This window comes from Oryzias latipes, chromosome 20 (assembly GCF_002234675.1).
Source record: "Oryzias latipes chromosome 20, ASM223467v1".
Lineage (NCBI taxonomy): Eukaryota > Metazoa > Chordata > Actinopteri > Beloniformes > Adrianichthyidae > Oryzias > Oryzias latipes.
This window is the reverse complement of record NC_019878.2, coordinates 20,020,473-20,040,742: the sequence shown is the minus strand read 5'-3', so window position 1 is coordinate 20,040,742 and position 20,270 is coordinate 20,020,473. Positions and strand designations below refer to the sequence as shown.

Genomic DNA, 20,270 nt, shown 5'->3' with positions numbered 1-20,270 from the left:
TCCACATAGCTGGTAGTAGCACAGATATGACCTTTATTTAGGGATTTATGTATTAATTAAAACATCTACACTAAGATAGTCTTAATATTTTAAGATCCTTCCTCGTTAAGCACAAAATAAATCTATGAAAAGTAATTTTTCCAAAGTCTGATCTAGGTGATTCCCTCAGAAAGCAGATCCCTACGTGATACGTCAGGATCTGTTCCTCCCAGAGACATTTGATCTGAAGATCCACTTAAAAAGCACTCAGGCTGAGACGCGAACATCTGCACCTCATGTGACCCTCGGAGGTCTGGATTTAAGGATGGCGTGGAAAAAGTCGTTGTGTGAAATAGGATGACGGTGTAAATGATGAGTTCAAAGTCGTGTGAGCTTCAGGGCAGAAAAAAAAACTGTTATTGAATTGACCGTCACAGAGTGGGAGTGACTGGGCAGTTACTTGTTGTAAACAGATACATTTGCCAACTTGCCTCAATTCAGTTGAATTTTCTGTTTTGTAGGAGATCTTAAGATTCTTTTTTGTCTTTGAAAATAAAAGCCTGTCCAAGGCAAACTCAACACAAGAACCGAGCGTGTTAAAGGGTGGTATCCATGAGATAACGGGCGTCTAGGAAAGTCTCCCAGAAGAACCCATTTCTCTGGTGAACACATTGTTATGGTAATGACACAGTGTGAAGAAGGCCATATTCATCTTTCCTGCCCCTCCACCACTCCCAGTCCATCTGCTCAGTCAGGCAACACAGATTCCTTCCCCTAATCCCCCACTTTTCCCTGACTGCCTTCCCCCGAGAGCCCCGCTACAGAAGCAGAGCGAGGTGCAAAAGCCTCCAAGCATGAATATCAGCTCTTGCTTTGCTTCCTCTAAATCAGTCTTAGCGTCTTCGATTGATAGTTAATTTGAATTTATTTTATAATGCTGTTAGAAAGGACGTTTCCTTTCCTGTTATTTACTTGTAGGATGGATATATAGCACATCTTATTACTCGTAGAGGAATTAATTCAACATGAAATCTTTCTTCAAATGTCCACAAATGCATTTAGTCATTTGATGAATTCAAGAATCTAGTTGTAACACCATTATCATCTTTATGCATGAAGTTCAACCTGAATAAACCTGTGATTATTGCCTCTTATTTAGCTGAAACTGGTTTATTTTTCAGGCTGTAAACAGTGAAGTTAATTCATTTGGTAAACTTCAAATGATGAATGAATTATTTTCTTTACAAAACATTTTACTCTTAGCTTGAAACATTTCACTGTCTTGTAAAGTGACTCTAAATCTGTTGTTTTGTAGTATAATTATTATTAAGCCTTTTTGTACAGAAAAAGGAAGGAACCATAAAGCTCAGTGTGAAAGTGGCTTAAGAGTGTGAAAAATAAATTGCCTCAAACTTTGCTTCTTTTGTACTATAAGAAAAGCTCTGTTCAGACAATAAAAATCTGCACTGACATCTCATTCATTTAGTCCTAATGTCAAATAACGATACTGTGTAGCATTTGTGTTTATGGAAAGCTGGGTAACAACTTTTTGCGGAGAGAAAACCAACCGTTTTTGATGCACACCAACTGTTTTTTTTTTTTTTTCAGGTAAGAAAATCCCTTTACCAACTCCATCCCATCAATGTTCAGACGCTCTGACACTCACGGCCCCCCAAGTGTCTGCCAAGCTTTATTAACATGCTTCAGAGGCAGCTGCGTCAGCCACCACAAACTGATTCGACGTGTTACTTTGCATGAAAGAGGTGCTCCACTCTCATCCTTCCTGCACTTCCCAGTCAGAGAAGGTCATTAGGCCTGCTCTCTTTAAAAGCCAGCGCATCCTTCTATGCCCAGACTGTGGCGTGCAGGCTTGCAGTTTGAGTGTGCCGACCGCCTGTTTGACGTTTTAACAGGAAAAAGCTGAGGGTACAAAGAGCAGGAAGTGGTTGGGCAGTCAGAAATTAACACAGTCAGAAAGCTAATTAAAATGCGTCCTAATGGGAGCATCGCTGCAGGCATACAGCATCTCTACTGCTTCCATAAAACGCTAAAGAAAAGTTTTCATTTTGCTGAGCTGTGATTTAGTTGTTAATCACAAGGTGTCTAAAACTCTTTAAGAAGTCTTATATAACTAATTGAAGCTGTCAGCTTTAAAAAACTATACTTGAAACTAAAACAAAACTAGGTTGAAATTGATCATCAATGGGATTGAAAAACAAAAGGAGAGTTTGACAATCAAGACTGAGAACACCCTGATGGAAAAAAAATCCACCAAGCAGGCATAATTCTGACAGCAAACATCTGCACACTTGCATCTCGTCATAATATATTTCTCCTGTCTTCCCTTTTAACTCAGACTCCCCTATCTGACAAAACCAAACCAAATCCACCACTGCTCACAGCTGTCAGGAAGTTCTGCAGAGAAACACCAACACTTCTTTAGAAGCGCAAATATTTACTTTTGCTTCAAGTGCAGGAAGACAAAATGGATAAGATCAGAGGTTGGCAGAACTTGTAAAGGGAAGCAAATGTCGGAACCAGCTGGTGTGTGGAAGGCTCATCCAAAATGACTGGAACATCACTTTGGGGGGAAAGAAATCTAGAAATTGTGTCACTTCTTTTTCAGAAAGTTAGTGTTTGGCTTTAAACACAACATATGTTACCAACATATTCAGTTTAAAAACCACAAAACCAATGTTTTTGTATAAGGTATTGAAACGACTGCAGATGTTCTTCTATTTCCTTTTTTTTTTACATTTTATGAAATGTTTTTAGAAGTATGACCTGCTTTTGGGATACTGCATAAACAAATATTGGTTCACCCTCCTTTTTTTGTTATTAAAAACTTACAGTTTCTCATTTTCTCATCTCATCTGATCCTGCATCTGGGTGATTCCTTAAACTCCCGTATCCCCCGACAAAGGGCCCATCGGATGCCAAAAGAATGTCCACACCAAACTACGCCCTTATTGTCTATTTTCCACATTTTGACAGTCGGACGAGGTGCAACAAGAACGCATTTACTACGTGCACAACGATAACGGGCTCCTTGTGCAAGATTTGGGGAGGTCGAAAAAAGAAAAATCCGTACCACACGCCTGCGTCTCAACTATATCACGTCGTTGTATTTGTTACGACCTGTCACTTGTTCCATGGCCTTAGAAAAAAATGTGCATGAAAATGTTGGCTCTACGAGCTCACCGACCGGTCTTGAGCCTTGACATTCAGTGTGGGCCATTTGCATGTCCCATACAGTTTTTCCCATTCTTCACCAGCCCATATCCACCCATAAGGGCAGTTGTGACTAAGGCTTTCTTTATTATCCTTGAGCAAATCTGATATGTGAGATTTTAAAAAACGGAAGGTCAGATTGGAGACAAAACCTGCAGTCCATATTTAAAAAAAGAATGAAGACAATTTTAGGGAACCTGAATTCAAAAGTGTATTCAAGCCAAACCTGTTGAGTCGATGGCACCAGCTGCAGTTGAAACTGATCTGTGAGGAAATGCAGGAGCTACAGCTGGTAAACTGGAGACAAGCTGCAGATAAGAAGGGTCACACAGGTCAAAGCATTTACGATGCCAAAACCCCATCAGCCTCAGAGAAGGTCTATGTGCTAATTAGAAGTAATAATAAAGTATTCAGCTTTGACAGAGCCAGAAGTTACAATAAATCCTCCTTACTGGGTAGGGGCGTTATTTCCACGGCCGTCGAGTTTGTAATCCTTATCTTTGTCAGCTCCACGCGGTGGTACTCGTAGATCGTCCTGCGCCTCACGTCTGTATTTCAAGAGGGATGAAAAGGAGTGAGAGTGTGAAGAGAACATAACAAATATGGCACCCTGAGATAAAAACTGGGACAAGTGGTCCTTGAAGAAAGAGGGAATGCAGTGCGAGGCAGAATCAGGTCACGTGTGCTGCAGCCACAGCACTCCTCTGTTCCCTTTGTGCCCAAGCGGGCCACGACTTGACAATAATGGGAAGCAATTTTCCTTGGGATCTTTCCTCGGGTGCCCTCCCAGTCATCTCCAACATCAAGTCATAACCCAAGGATGAGATGGAGTGAATGATTAATTAAATACAAAGCTGACTCAAGTGTTTCTATTGTTATGGGACTCCATTCTCACTACTAGAAAGTGCAGAAATTGGAAAATAAAGTAAGCTATTAACATTTGAAATGCTCTTTGTAGAAAGTTCTAAGTAGTTTTGTTTGCGGTTCTTCCAAGATTAAAGCAGTAACACAGAAAAGTACAGTAACTATCAAAAGGATCAAGAACTTTTGTTAGAAAGAGGAACCAAAATCTTCTTTTCTGTTTTGTTACATCAGCTGTTTAAAGAATAAAATGTAAACTTAAAACAAAAGCTTGACACTTTTTGGAGTTGGTTTATTTTACTGCGTAGGTAAAATGTCCGCATGAAACTGGGGAAGACCACACAGACAGGCTTCTAATAAAAAAAACTGTGGCTTTAGGCATTTTAACTAAACTATTTTTAAATGAAGAAAGAAGGTAGTTTTGTGTGTTTAAAAAAGTCTGCTTGCCAAGATATTCATCTTTGGCTTCACAAATTTTATCTTAGCTAAAACCTACAATGCTGGATTTTTGTCTAATATTATAAATGAATGAGTTTTTTATTGTTAGCAATAATCTGCCTGTGTTTGTTCACAGCAGCATGAAACATGCACTTCCTGCACTGCTAATCTTTGTGACTGTTTGACTTGGATGTCATCATGGAGCTCCAGGGGTTTTCCTACAGCTGGAGGAATTACTGTTAAAGCTGAGTGTCTACTTCTTGACTTATATTAGGTATTCTTTTTTATTTTTTTAATTAGAATGATTGACTGTATATGAGAACTGGACTGAGTGACCCCCTCCCCCTGGCATTCCAAACAGGAAGTACCCACTGGTTTCAAGAAGCCAAAATCCCATAGACTTTTATTTTTAAGAATATCCATTCTCCTTCTAATACCCTTTTTATTAACATGTTCTTGCTAATGCTAACTTTTTTCACAATATTTTTTTTTTTTTTTTTTTTTTTTTTAACCTTGTCCTGTCCAACAGCTGGGCAAACAGATGAGAGCTGAGGGCCTCTTGTGTTGGACATATTTTACTTTAACAAGAGGGGTTATTAATCTTCAGACAAACCAAAGGTATGTCTGAATAAACCCCTTTTGTAATTGAGGCCAAACTTTATTAATTTCAAACATGTTTGAAGATCTTTGGTGTTGGACCGGACGGAAAAGGAAAGAGGGGAAGAAGAGAGAGGGACGTTAGAAAGAGGGGGGGAAGGAGGGTGATAGTAGGAGGGGAAGGGGGATAAGACCATGAAGCAGCATAGAGCAACAAGTTTACTGGTTGTTAATCACCATGGTAAGGCTCAAATGCAGTACAAAAAGGGCGGAGCCTGTCCACACACACACCCAAGTGTCAAACACACCTGCTAGTTGCAAAAATGTCCATCTGTCGACATGTACACAAAACAGATAGTGCTCACACGCATACTTATGCCTTAAAACCAACTAGTGTGAAACATTTCAGTCATTCAGTCACGCAAACCGCCAGTGCAAAGGTGAGCCAACACCCGTGCTCAGGTGAGTGCTCATGTTCTTCTAATATGGATGGTGGAATGTGTAAAGAAGGAAGGAGAGCGCCCAGCCATCCCCACCCCAAGACCCCCACCGCAGCAGCAGCGGCAGCCGGAATCCCCCCCACGCCACACGGAAACCGGCAGGGAACAACCGCCGCCCGGGCGACCAAGCCCGCCACCCAGGCCAGGGCCAGCAGGACCGCCGCAAGGCCCCCCAGAGCCAGAGAGCAGGGAGGCACAGAGGGAAAGAGAGCGCCGCCCCAGCCCAACCAGGAGAACAGCCCCCCCGCCGCGCCGGGAGAGCCCAACGCAGGGCCCCACCGGAGAGGGACGCCCACAGCCCCAGACGAGCACCCCACCACCACCCAGGAGTTCCGGGCATCCCCCCGCCCCAACCCCAGGTACGAGCCAGGACCCCCCAAGGGAGACCCGCCCCGCACTCCAGGCAGCCATCCGCCCGGCCCACGGTTGGTCCACGGAGGAGCAAGGCAGGGGCCCGCCGCCCCCGCCCAGGAGGGGGGAACCCCGGGGAAAAAAGAGGGCCCACAAGGGGTGTTGTAAATATGGCCCGACCAGGCTCGGCCACAGTTGGAAGTTAGGCGGGGCCCAGCGCTCAGGAGCAAGGACCAGAACCCACCCCCCAGGGACACCAACACCCCCGGCTCAGATGTAATGTGAACCCCCCCACCGCGCGGAGAGAGCACCGCCGGGCCCAGGAAGCCGGCACCCCGGGGACACGGCCGCCGCCGCAAAGGGGCCCGTACCCCCCACCAGGGAAGAGGCAGGGGACAGATGGTCCTAGGTCCCACCTTCCTTGCAAAATGTGTGTGCGTATATGTGTGTTTAAGAGGGTGTGTGTGTGCATGTGTGTGTGTTTATGTTGGGATGTATATATTGAGGGGGGAGGGGTGTGTGTACTAAGGGGGGTGCAGTTAAAATTGGCGGGTAGGGCACTAAGGGGACATCTCCTGATTACTCACAGTGATGTCCCCTCACCCTCCCCACCAAGGGGCCCTAAATGTCTAAGGTGCGGTTAAAATTGGCGGGTAGGGTGCTAGGAGGACATCTGCTGCTTGCTGGCAGTGATGTCCAAGCACCCCCCCTACCAAGGGCCCTACATGTCTAAGGTGCAAATAAAACCGAAAGAGGGGGGGACCACTCCATACGGCAACCATAGGAGGGGGGGCCACTGCCTAGTAAACCCCCCCCCCCAAGGCTCATCGCAGGCTAATCCCCCCACCCCCTCACCCTATTATGAGGTTATATGAGGAAGGGGGTAAGTTGGGGACAGCTGGTAGACTGTCCCCCGGTGGTCAAACAGCTGTCCCCCGCCCCCCCCCCCCCCCAGCAAGGGGGCCAGGCCCACCCAGCCCAGGGGTCCCACCCCCGGAGGCGCCGACACCCCAGGCCCAGCACCACCCACCCCACACAGAGGGAGAGGAGCCAGAAAGCGCCGGCCCCCCCCGGAGCAGGCCCAGGCCCCCACCCCCAAACGCCGGCCCTAGAAGAGCTCTGGTCAGGCCTCGACGGGACCGAGGCAGCCAACCGGCCGGGGAAACCGCCGATGGCCTCAGCGGAGACCCCGACCCGTCAACCCCCCCTGCCCCGTACCAATAGCGCCCCCCCCCCTCCCCCAGAATGCCCCCCCACCGGACCGGGCCGACAAGACCCCCCACCCCACCCCACCCCAGACCCCGCAGCCGAAGCGGATGACACCCAGAGCGCCCGGGGGCCCCAAGAGGGTTGTCCCGTCCCGCCCCAGAGCCAGGGAAGGGCTGATCCCAGCACCAGGCGTAGATGGGAAGCCCATCCAGTGCCGCTGGGCCCCCCCCCCCAGCAGCGCCCCCCGCCAACCCCCCCCAGCACAGGCAAAGGGACCACCCCCCCAAGCCAAGCCAGAACACCACCCCACCCCCCCACCACGCACCCCCACACCCAAGCCCAGAGGACCACGCAGCGCCCCAGCCCGCCCCACCCCGGCGCCGGACCCGACCCCCCGACCAACGGAGCCCCCACCACCCCCCGCCAGGCACCGGAGGCCCCGGCCCCCACCCCAGCCCACGGCAGAAGGGCAAGGAGCAGCGACGACCAGGCCCCCCCATCCCCTAAGTCATGGAGTCAGCTATGGGAGACCAGAGAGACCGAATTCTTTCAAAGTTACTTGAACCTTGGGCTGACATTTTTTCCAAGCTGATCTGATCAAGCAGCAGATTTCTGTGTTGACTTATATTTATATTTTTCTTGCTTTTCCAATTTATTAAAATAGTTTTTTTAGCAATGCAAAGAGTTATGAAAATGATAGAGCCTAATCCTCCTTCTACATCGATGGCACTCATGTCACCAAGCACACAAAGTGACGGTGAAGCTGTGATTGAAACCTTAAGCCAGACTGATAAATCGGCACATACCTGCTGCCAGAGAGCCTGGACAGGCGTGCAGAACCACAGTGCATGCATGTAATTGTCGGGTAGATTACTGTCACAGTGCTGACAAATGTCTGAGTTGCTGAGACCCATCTTGAACATCCTCTGTCCAGTGTAGTAAATTCTGTGAAGGGTTTTAAAATGGATTAGCTGCAGATTTGGACTTTTTGTCAGTTTAAAGGTGTTTAGACAAAGTTCTGACCAAAAGCTTTCATCTGTGCTGATGCTCAAATCCGCATCCCATTTTGTTGTCGGAAGTGAAATGTTATTATCTAAATTACATAAAAGTTTGTATATTTTGGAGAGAGTTTTATTCATTGAGAAATTGATCAGAGTGGTAACTACATCTGGTAGCTTTAAATCGTTGTCTCTGTATTTAAATTTTTTAGTAATACTTGATTTAACTTGCTGATATTCCAAGAAGTTATTTATTCCATGTTTGTCTTGAAGTTCCTGGGGAGTTATGAATCTTCTATCAATAATTATGTGCTCTAGTTGTTTTATGCCCCCTGCTTGCCAAGCTGGGAAGTGGATAATTTTTTTGTTTATGAGGATGTCTGGGTTGTTCCAGATGGGTGTCATTTTGCACGGTTGAATTGATGATTTTGATATTTTGAGAAATTCCCACCAGGCTGTTAAAGTGGCGTTTATATTAATAGTTTTGAAACAATATTTGTTTCTGCAGTGCAAGTTGTTCAAGTTATAAACCGACCAATCAGATGTCTCGATAAAAGTAGGTTATCGAGGTGTGGACTTCCAACAGAGTAGTTACAATAGAAACATTGACTCAGACTGATTTAGACCAATCAATGGTAACTGATGTCATCTGGCTCCAACACGCCGCGCATACAACGAAAAAACTGCGACTGAATTGGCTTTATTTGATTGGAGCCAGAAGTAAACCATTTCCTATGAGTGATGGCACACTCCCTCGCTCCAGTTCTCATATACAACCAATGGTTGAACCCGAAATGTAATCCAATCAAAAGTATTGTTAGGATAAGATTAACAAATAATTAAGATAATATTACAAATTTGTAGATTCTTTAAAAAAGGCACAATTTCCCCAAATCTACTGCATGGATGTGAGAACAACAGTGGCGTGCTCGGGCACAAAACATGAAATGAGTGCAATCTGAGGCTCAGGCACAATTCCAGTCATCCGGAGTGAGTTTGCTTCAGGTTGTTCAACAGGAAAGCAGCTTCAAGCACAACAGCAAACAACAGAACCGCCGGAAAAGATACAATGATGCATCAATGCAGTCAGTGGTTTAAGACCTTGAAATGAAAACAGGAAATACTAATGTTTGCCATTTAAATCATTTTGCTCATTTATTGGTTTTGCATCACTAAAAAAAAAGAAATTTGATTTAAGCTAAACAATGATGTTAGAATTAGTCCCTCACACAAAAAGAATCATGTTTTAATGTCTAAATTTCTTGTTTTTCACTCCAATAACTTTTTGTCTTCTTTGGAAATTGTTGACTTGATGCAACGCTTTCCCCCTTTCTTTGATTAGATTAGGTTTGAACGAGTGTTCAAACCTGCAAACGTGAGCATGCTAAGGTCAACCTCTGAATTATGCCACTATTCCTCTCCCTCTTCTGCACCCCTGGCTTCCTCCTGCTCCAAACTAAGGGATTATCAGGTGCCTGAGGAGACTAGGAGGACCTGCGGAAGGTCAGCTTCCTGACCTGAGGCTGCTGATCTAAGGGGAGCCTGACGTTTGTTAGCGGAAGAACGCTTCAAAGCACATCAATTACTATCTGGTCACAGGCCAAATGAAGACAGACCAAATCAATGTTTAGTAATTTAGCCAATTGTACAAATAACTAAGCTTTAGCTCCAAAACACTACATTTAAGAAAACTATTAAAAGTATAAAAATGGTTAAAAATATTAAGTGTGAAAGCAGGAATTAGAGAAGTGTGTCTTTCCATGTTCTTATGCCTAACCTGTTAATTACACATCCCGACTGGGGGACAGCCACAAATCTCCTCTCATCTCTGCCTTTACAGGCTGGTCTGCGGCGCGATCTTCCCAAAGGCAGTGTAAAACATTTTTATTAGAGCTTTTAAACTGAAGCAAAGAAGCAGCAAGTTGAATCAAGTCCTTCTGGTTGCCATGGTTGCTCTGAGGTAATTGACAAAAAAATACTGAGCCCTTCATGCTTTATAGCCTGTAGTGGTCATGGTCATTCCAGTGATATCAAAAAGCCTGCCACAGAGTTTTCAGCCATGCAAATTCTTCGCTTTACTACAATGTGACTTTTCTTTTAGATTTCCCAAACCTGGAGTTTGAACAGAAGACAAGCGCTTCACGTTTCATTAGATTTTGCAGAGTCGGCCCAAATGATTCATCTAATACTGATTGAAAAGGCTGGGCTCATCAGTTTTTCTTTCGACCATTTCTTTTTTTTTTTGTCCTTCTGCCGAGAGAAAGAAAGTAGGAGGGACATCTGGCAGTGTATTTACTGAATGAGAAAAAAAGATTTTTTCACTTTTAAGAAAACTGGGGGCTCTTTGTGTCTCAAAAATAGAGAAAAAGAGCCTCTATCCATCTTATTTAATGATCATTGTCTACCATTCTGCCTGCAAAAGAAGAAGCCCTGACGCTTCACTTAGCAGAAACTCTTGTGCAGTTCATGCAAAACATGAAGTGCTTTGAGCTGCAAAAAGATGCCCTTTCTTTTAGACATGGACTAACCCTTCCCATCTGCATGTCTGTCTGCTGGTGCAAAGGTGAGAATGTGAAGAAAAACAAACAAACATGTAAACTCTGCAAACACAACCAAGCAGAAGAATACATTTCCTGGAATCTTTATAAAGTTTCTGATGTGGAAAAGTAGTAGAAAAAAAGAAAATGCACTTGTTCATCTCTGTTCACATCAACTGAGGCTTTTAATGATTTCACATCTGAATCTGGGATGTCACAGATTCTTGTAACCCTTAATACACCGAGCCAATCATTTTTAAAGAAAATACTCACTTTAAAAACTGTGTTCATGCTTTAAAGTTGAGTTAAGAAAAACGTGTGTGATGTGGATGTGAAAAAATGTTCGACAAAAGTTTTAGATACTCCTGAAGGTCAAGGCAACTTTCATTTAGAACAGAAACTCCCAACGTCATGGCATCCAACTGTGTTTGTACCAGTCCAACCAACTGAACTGTTGCTTCATTCATAATAGTGAAGCAAACTAAAATCCTTAAGATGTTTGTTTTGACAAATTGGTTTTATCCAGGGTTCACCCTCGCAATCAACAGAGGGTTGAAAATGCAGAATAAATCCAGCTTGACAGTCATTATTGCAGCAGCTCCCACGAGAGCAGTAGAGTCTGACTGCAGATGAAAAGGTTTGAACTGTCTCTCGCCTTTTTATTTGCTTTTAATTTAGTGGGAAATAATTGCAGCAACTTGGAAAGCAAATAGCTGAGGCAGAACTGTAGTCTTTAGAAGGGTGGGACAGTGTGACAGGGGAGGGGCTGAAAGTTAGGCCAGAGTTTGACTTTTGAAAAAAAGTGTGTAACAGGTTTGACCTTGGAGAGCCCAAGAACAATATTTCTGGGATTTTAACCCTTTAACAACTTAAAAGGACAAAAATCAATTAAGACAAAATCATCATCAAAAAAAAAAAGATTTTTCTTTTTGCTGCCTTTTCTTGCCTTGGGGTGTAAAACACACAATAATTGTCTTTAATAATATGTTTGCCAAATGTGCTCTACCGTATGACTGAGCTGGCTGTTAAAGGGTTAAAGTCAATTTGATCCTTTTCTTTTTGTTTTTCCATTTTGGATAGCAGCAACCAACAGTAGTCAAAACAAAATATATAAAAAAAGAAATAATCAAATAAAAACAAATTTAAAAAAAGAAGAAAGTAGCCTAAATTGACCCTGTGGCCTCTCCGGGGTTGAAAAAAAGTGTTTGGATTCAAGGAAAACCATGTTTCTTTCTCTCCAAATTGTTTTATTTCTCTACTGGATTTATCCAAACCCAGGACATGTTTGGAGGCTAAAATATCTGAATGGTCTGTTACAAACAATTAGGAAATAGTTGCTAAATACTGGTGTTTTAGTGAAGTATTGTAAAAATAACATCATACATCAATATCTTAACCAAAACATTAAATTTCATTCCTAATCTAATCTCAGCTACAGTTTTTATACGAGAAAGTTTCCCATGATGACTTAAAGAAACATTTTTCTAAATAAAACAAAGGGAAAATCAAAAATTGTAGCCCCTAATTTAATTTTTTTTAAATAATTTTGTCATCCTTTTTTGAAAACAAAAAAAAATCTCAACATCAACAACAAAATAGTTTTGTTATCAACCTCTTTCACAAAGTGTTAGAGTCTAAAAATAGCCTTGAATCACATTCATCGTTTCTCCACTCTGCGTTCATCAGATGAGGCTCAGTGGATCTGTTCAGGCCAACATTCACACAATGATTTCCAACATTTAGGACAGATATGCAAATGGAACACTCACTGGGTATTTGCTGGGTCTTGTGGACCACCACATAGGCGTCGGACAGGCCCACCTTGACAGGGTGATTGACAGAGCTGATCCGTGACACCTCAGTGGGGATCTGGAACAGGAAAAGAGGAAATCAATCACTGGCAACATGAAAAGCTCAGTGGGGCGGGATGTTCTTTTTTGACAGAGTTGGAGTCATCCACAGGAATCTCCGCTTTAGCCTGTGTAATGTCAGTAAGCATCTGGAGTTCTGTGGAGAGTAGGATTTAACGTTTAAAAGACAGACTTGTGCATTTCTCAGACTTGGGAAAAGAAATATTAAACACAGTAAGTGAAAAAAAGAAAAAAAGAAACATGAAATTGTCGTGATATTACTAAACTAATTATAATAGTGTAAACAAACCAGCTCTTTTTTTGTTTTGTTTTTTAACTTGTCCTGTCCAACAGCTGGGCAGACAGATGAGAGCTGAAGGCCTCTTTGTGTTGGACATATTTTACTTTAACTATAGGGGTTATGAATCTTCTGACAAACCAGAGGTATGTCTGACTAAACCCCTTTTGTAATCAAGGCCAAACTTTATTCATTTTAATCATATTTGAAAATATTTTGTGTTGGACTGGACAGAAAAGGAAAGGAGGGAGGAAGAAAGAGGGATATTAGAGAGGGGGGATAGGAGGGTGATTATAGAGGGGGGGGGGGGTTTGAAACCATGAAGCAGCATAAAGCAACAAGTTTCTGGATGTTTATTATTACGGTCAGGTTCAGATGTAATACAAGTCTATAAGGGCGGGGCCTGTCCACACACACACTCAGATGTTATAACATACCTACAACAACAAACCACATTTCTACCAAATCACAAAATCACCCAAGATCTCTGATTCAAAACAATTCATTTTAATTCATCCATCACAGTTCTGCACCCCCAACAGAAACTCAAATATACTATTGAAAAAGTATGTTCTTATTACTTATTCAATGAATGTATTTTGTGACTATTTATTAACATATTTTATTTATTTTATTCTTATACTTATTTTACTTTATTCTTAAACTTTTATATATATTATGATTTTATTTTATTTAAAAAAAAAATGAAAGAGGTACTGACCAGTCAGCATTTTAAATTTTGTTGCATGTGTGACAATGACTATTCTATTCTATTCTATTCTATTCTATTCTATTCTATTCTATTCTATTCTATTCTATTCTAAAGAAAATAAGAATATTTTTTAATATTCCCCCCAAAAAAACAAGAACATTCAAACTGTTTTATACATAAAAAAATGGAAAATTGGGAGAAGCTAATACTTTTACTAAAGCTTTTCATTGCAGTAAAATATTTTTTTTTGAAAAAAAATCAGTAAAATAACAGAAACAATTCAATAAAACGCCAAATAAAGAAAAAAATAGAAAAAAAAGAGAAAGAAGGGAAAAGTTTATAATTTTATTTTTATCAAGAGGTGAAGTGTGCATCGCAGTTTGTTTACCTATAAAAAATGTGAATCTCCCAAAATACACATGATCAAACTTTTTTTTTTCTTTTCGAAAATAAAGACACATTAATATATTTTATAATACTTTATCTACCTTCTTTCCATATCTGCATATTCCTTCTCAGGGTCATGGGGTCATGGAGCCAATCTACTGATGGGTGAAGGTACTTAAAGTACTAAACGAACAATTTAGATCCAACAATAACCTAGGTGGCATGTTTTTGGACTGTGGGAGGAAAACAGAGAGAAAACCCACACATTCAACATGCAAACTCTACACAGAAAGGAATCAGCCGCAGTTTCAACCAGGACCTTCTTGCGAACCACTACCCCACCGTGCCACTCCAATCAAAATAATAAAAATATATTTTAAAAAAAAGGATTCAATACCTCTTTGTAAGCAAAGATGATCCTGCCTGTGTTGTGCAGCGTGGCCTGGAAGGTGAAGCTCCCCAGGTTGTAGCTGTCCTGCAGGTAAACATGGTCCCACTGCACCACCAGAGCCGTTCCTATAGAAAAAGAGTGCCACAGTGGAAATACATCAAGAGTACTGCAAAAAGCAGACACATTCACAATGGAGGAAGGTCTCCGTAAAACAGAAGAAGCAGAAAAGAACTCTGCAAAAGCTTTAGCAACTCTGCGTCCATTTTCTTTTCATAAGAGTTGGCTTGAGGATTTTTTTTATTTGTTTTTAAATCTTTAAATATTTGTGCACAGCCGTACCTCTCTGAGCTTTCCCACACCCCCACCTGATGATCAGCCCCGGGTCGGCTGATCAGCTACTCTTGGAGGTACAGATGTCCAACAGGAGGCTCAGAAGGGACCCCACATTTTCAAAATGTGCTCCAAAGCTGCAGAACGCTTTACCACTGAGTGTTCGGCAGGCGTCTTTACTGTCTATTTTAAAGAACAAAACTCCTTAAAACCCATTTTTACTTCCAGGATTTTGACACGGCATGAAACTCTGCTGCGCTGGTGCTGGTTATTTTTTTTTTTCATGCTCTTGCTTTTATCAGTGTTCTATTACCATTGCATTTATTTCATATTGAACTATCTTACTTATAAATAGTTTTAACTTTTTCATATAGTTTTTATTGCTTGTAGATTTTAGTGTAGTGTACGGTGCCTTTTTTGACTTTGACCATGTAAAGGCACCATATAAATAAACAAACTCTACGTCCTGAATCAATTAAAATCCTATATGGGTAATGATTCAATTTAACACATTAAAGCACTTTTAAATAATTTTAATCCATGTGTAAATTAGGAATAGCAGTTTAATTAATATTTTAGTAGTAAAAGTGGCAATTTATACCTAAAAATTTAACAGAAAAGCAGTAATTGCCTTTTGACTTAAGTCAGTTTATTGATTTATTGAATATGTGTTGCTCTTGATGTTGCATTAAACTTAAATACATTTTTAAATCAGCCTCTATTTGTTCCCATGTTGATGGTGTCTGCTTTCTGTTGTGGGATGTGACTGACACAGAGTCAACACTGATGTGAAAGTGACACAAAAAATAAAAATAAAAAGCATTTCGAGAAATCGTGAATCAGGAAGAGGTGGTGATTGATTGTGACGCTCAGGCAGTATTTAAAAACCTTACAATCCTTTTTTTATTTTTTACTTTTAACAGTGAAATGGAACACAGATGATCCTGAGCAAGTTAATATAGAATCACACACTGAAAAGACATGTAGTAGCACTACATTTCATTTTCTGCCTTTTCTTCCTTTATAGCCTCATTGTGTTGTTAAATTTTCAAACTAATTGAATTGAAAAATTAAGCCACTTAAACCAGTTGCAGTGAAATCAGGGGGCATTTCCATGATTGTGGTTATAAAGCCTCCTGAGGACAGAGTAGCTGTGAGGAATAAACAAATCAGGGAGTAAATCACTGACGCTGCCTTCAGCTCCACTCTCCAAACAGTGTTTCTCATTACTTTTGACACAGCCTTGATTTACTGAGGACTTTGGAGAACTTCATTGATGTGAAACTCATTCTCTCCCCTCACAGTTATTCATCTGGTCGGTCAACAGGGCAGTACGGTTTGTAAACCAACGGAGCACCCCTATGAGTAAAGATAAGATTTAGGTCTGAAGAGCTGCAGACATTCCCGACACAGATGCTTCTGTCACATCTGCATCGCTCATTCATGCACATACAGTGCACGAAACAAAGAATTGGAAACTGTAGTTCTTAATGTGATACGCAGTCAAGCCACACTTGAAACAAGTCTGCTTTAAATACTTGAAACTTAAGAGGGAAAGTTGTAACGCTATCTGGGGCTTTAATGGCTAAAAATACTGGAGAAACAGAGGGAGTACACAATGACCTTGTTTCTATTTCTATAAAGGCGTTCATGCAATACAAACCTGAAAAAAAAATAAAACAGAACTGACACACCCCGACCAATTCAGCAGAGTACCAGTCGGAAGTCTTTTAAATAATTTGTCTTGTTTGATTATGTTTTGGCCCCTCTACCCAATATATCTCCTAGTGGGGGGGTTCATGTCCCGCTGCCTTCTTAAAATTTCTTCACAGACTTGACCCAGATCTTTTAGCAATTTCAAGAAGGTGGTTTGATGACTTATCAACAAAATCTCTGCATCAAACCTCCACAGAATCTATGACGGCAGTCCACTCCCACATCTCCACTTTGTTATCAAGTATTTGAGTATTTGAGCCACTCCAACTCATACGACACTGTCATTTCTACCAAATAAACTTCCTAAGATGAATTTTAAAGCTATAATGTTTTGGTAGTGGACCGTTCTGAAACTTCAGCTGCATTTTCTGTGTCAACCACCAGAGCACACAGCCTGCTATTGGATAAAGAAGCTGTCCCACAACCGTCAGTGTAGAGGCACCAAACAGCAAAGGATGGCACAGTGTGGACTGGAATATATAGACAGGTGAAAATGGTGGAAGGTGACACATTCAGAATGTCTTTACAGATACTGCACGCTGCACACGTGACATCAGTTAAAAACTATGATTTTTGTTGAGACCAGCCAGACTTTTTGTGATGACTCATGTTCAAAAAGATAATGAGTACAGATTTCCTGCATATTTGCATGCCTGAACAAAACATTAAAAGCTTCTTGTTCTGTCACATAACCTGGAAGTGTTGTTTTTGACGCAAAACATCAAATTTACACTTTTGGGGTGAAGCTTGTGAAAGCCTGATTATCAGCAATCATTTTCTTTACTTAGAAAGTTCTGATTAACAAAGACAAGTGAACGCTTGCCACATACTGTTTGGAAATGTGAGGAAATAAAACCAACATTCATCAGCCATAATTGCTTTATAAAGGCTGTTTTTTTTTCTTTTTAAATTGAGACTCCTCCACAGCGTGCAAGGCTGTGCAATATCGGCAGGAAGCTGAAGGATGGACACTGAGCTGAGGAGCAGGCGGGTAAAAATTGATCGGCTGCCAGTTTTGCTGAAGTCTGATGAGCTCCACTACAGAAGGTCACATTTGGGGTGTCAATCTACTGCAGGGTGAAGCAGCAGCAAAGGAGAAAAACAGACACAGCCCATAACATGTGGGGGGAAAAAAGGCAAAAAGAGGGCTGAAAGATGAGAAGGAATTGGTGAGGACAGTAAATCTGTATATATTTTGAGTTTACAAAATCTTTAATTAATAAAATAACAGTTCTACTTGGATAAAACCTGCCTAAAAATGTTAAATTTCAGTATTTTTCCACAATGACATTAAAAAAACAAACCTTTTGTTTTTAGGCACTGACAAAAAATCCCATAAGTGAACGAAAATGTAATTAGTTCGGGTGATTTCTTGGTGAATTTTTTAAATTATTTTATAGACAATTATCTAGATTTGGACTCTGCACTTTCTGAAAACTAGAGTTTATTGGGTGTTGGAACTATTTCTTTTTATGTAAAAATGAAAAGAACCTTAAAAAAACACATGTGTTGCATAATTCAGGATGTCATTAAGCCCCATATCATGGCAGCACCTCCGCAGTTTACTGTAATGCTTCCAGGACACTTCTTAGTTTAAGAAAATGTTTTTAGGACCAATTTGAATGAACATAACTTCATTTAATTTGACATGTAGATGCTAAATTCTTTTTGCACCTTTGTTATCCTTTACTCTTTTTCATTTTTAAGTCAAGGGCTCATTTTGAAAGTCAAAGGGGCTAAAAAATGTTTGCATAAACAGAAGATGAGTGGCTTTACCATTATCGAAATAAATGACAGTGGAGTTTCTGGAGAGACTTGGATCAAAGTTGGCCATTAGAGGAGCGATGTACTGAGTAGCTGTGAGCATCCGATGGATGACGTCGCCCGTATAGATGAAGCCTGGGGAGACACAAAGAAAACACTAATCATTTAGCATGGATTACACGCTTTTACATTGGTTAAAAACATGTCACATACATATATATGTTTTTTCCCTATTTATTACACCTTTTTTTTAAATTAAAGCTGTTTTATGACAGACGATCTGTCAGGGAGTCTTTTTAGTAACAAACTGGTAACAAACCAATGAAATGCAGCCTTACCAAGCAGAATAGATTTATTAACACCGCTACCTTTATTCAAAAGCAGAGATAAATATCAGAGTCTCAAAGGAACTGAAATTCAGCAGAGTGAGTATTTATCTTGCAGCCAGAGGCTCTGAACCAACTTCAATTTGATTAAGTCCCAAACCCCACTCATCCCCGTTAATTATCCAGTGAATATTAACAAACACATTTTGACAGCAGAAAGGACATTTTGTTAACCAATGCAAACACTTGTCCAGCAGTGCAGGGATAGATTTCTCTGCAGAGGGATGTGCTCGGGGAACACAAACGGAGCTTGCATCATTTAGTCACCTGTACACAGAGTTACTGATGGTGTCTGTTCAGACCATGAAAGATCTACACTAATGAACCAAAAGCACAGAAAACGGATCGTTTTACCTCAAACATTTTCTGAATAATGGCGTCGGTTAAGATTCATCTGGGCTTTCAAATTAAAGTTACAGGTTTTTCCGACAAGACCATTTAGACTGTTTTCATCATGTGCATTTCGACAATGTCATCTTTTTTATGTGTATCGATTTGGAAAGGAGGTGGATATAATTAAAATTGATTTAAGCTGTTGCGTTTACAAAAAAAATCGTGAAAGTTTTTCAATTAAAAAAAGAGAAATATTAGGTATTAAAAATTAAGTTATGGCACTGAAATGGAACTACAATGTTTTTCCTAGCTTTGATCTTTAGCATGAAAGAGCTACAGATGTCTAAAAAAAAAAAAGTTCAAAAACTCCAATTAGTTTGATCTGTTTGAACTGTTTCCTGAAATATTACCTCCAGATTCTTGTCAATTTCTGATATTTTTGACATTTCTTTGAGCAGACCCAAAAGCTGCCTTTGTTTTTTGTTTTTTTAATCTTTACTACTTCAGAGTTTCAGTTTGGATAAAGTCTAATCCGGTCAGTATTAGATTCTAAAAGCGGAAACATTTTTTACCTAGTAATATTTTCTAAACAACACTAAACTAGCCCCTCAAATCAAATACAAATACAGGAAAACAATCTCTAAAGGTGGTTTGAATGGGGAAATCATCCAAAGGAGTAAAAAAAGGACTTTTTTGCAAAGGGATCTCCATTTGTCTGGACAGATTTATGACATAAAGCAGCTTCAGAAAGATGAAAACAAAGGGGAAAATAAAAAAAAATGTCATTGATCCTACTTTATAAAGCCTCCACTTTGTGTCACCATATGTCTCCTTATGTGGTCGGTGGGCCATAAAAATACACAAACACATCTATCACTCTGCAAACCACAGGCAGAGACGACCATTAGAGGAATCAATCTTTCCCCCAAAGACCTCTGAGCTCAGAGTTACCTCTATGAAGAAAGCCCCTGACTTGATTCGGTTCTGCCAGTGTTTGAACAAGAAGATGCTCTCAGAAGGAAAAGTTGGTGATGTCACTTTCAGTTTCACTCTAAGAAACATTGACAGTATTAAAATATTAAACATTAAAACTTATTCTAATATTGGAATTCTGACTTGTTTTCTTTTTTAAACCAATCTGTATAAATAACATAAAACTAAAATATGACATATATTATCTGTGGAAAACCCCCAAAAAATAAACAAATAAAAGCTCGATGATGTCTCGGTGTTGCGACAGAATTGTAGGGCCACCAACAGCAAAAAAAGTCATTTAAAGTCTTACATTTACGACTTTATTCTTGGAATTTAATTTACTTTAAAGTCATAATTTAAAAAAAAAAAAAATTGTGATTGTGTACTGGCTCTAAAACTTCATTGTGCAATGTACACCAAAAGCTTT

General features: G+C 40.8%; 1 protein-coding gene across 1 annotated transcript in view; it reads right to left on the bottom strand.

The window, feature by feature from the left end:
- Window positions 1-20,270, bottom strand: part of plxdc2 (plexin domain containing 2) — an 89,278-nt gene that overhangs the window by 13,668 nt on the left and 55,340 nt on the right. The window contains exons 5-9 of the mRNA XM_011488999.3: window positions 18,162-18,284; window positions 14,346-14,464; window positions 12,471-12,570; window positions 3,663-3,758; window positions 3,437-3,518 (exon numbers count right to left, since the gene is read on the bottom strand). Of these exons, the coding sequence (XP_011487301.1) occupies window positions 3,437-3,518; window positions 3,663-3,758; window positions 12,471-12,570; window positions 14,346-14,464; window positions 18,162-18,284 (520 nt within the window). The remainder of the gene's footprint in view (window positions 1-3,436; window positions 3,519-3,662; window positions 3,759-12,470; window positions 12,571-14,345; window positions 14,465-18,161; window positions 18,285-20,270) is intronic.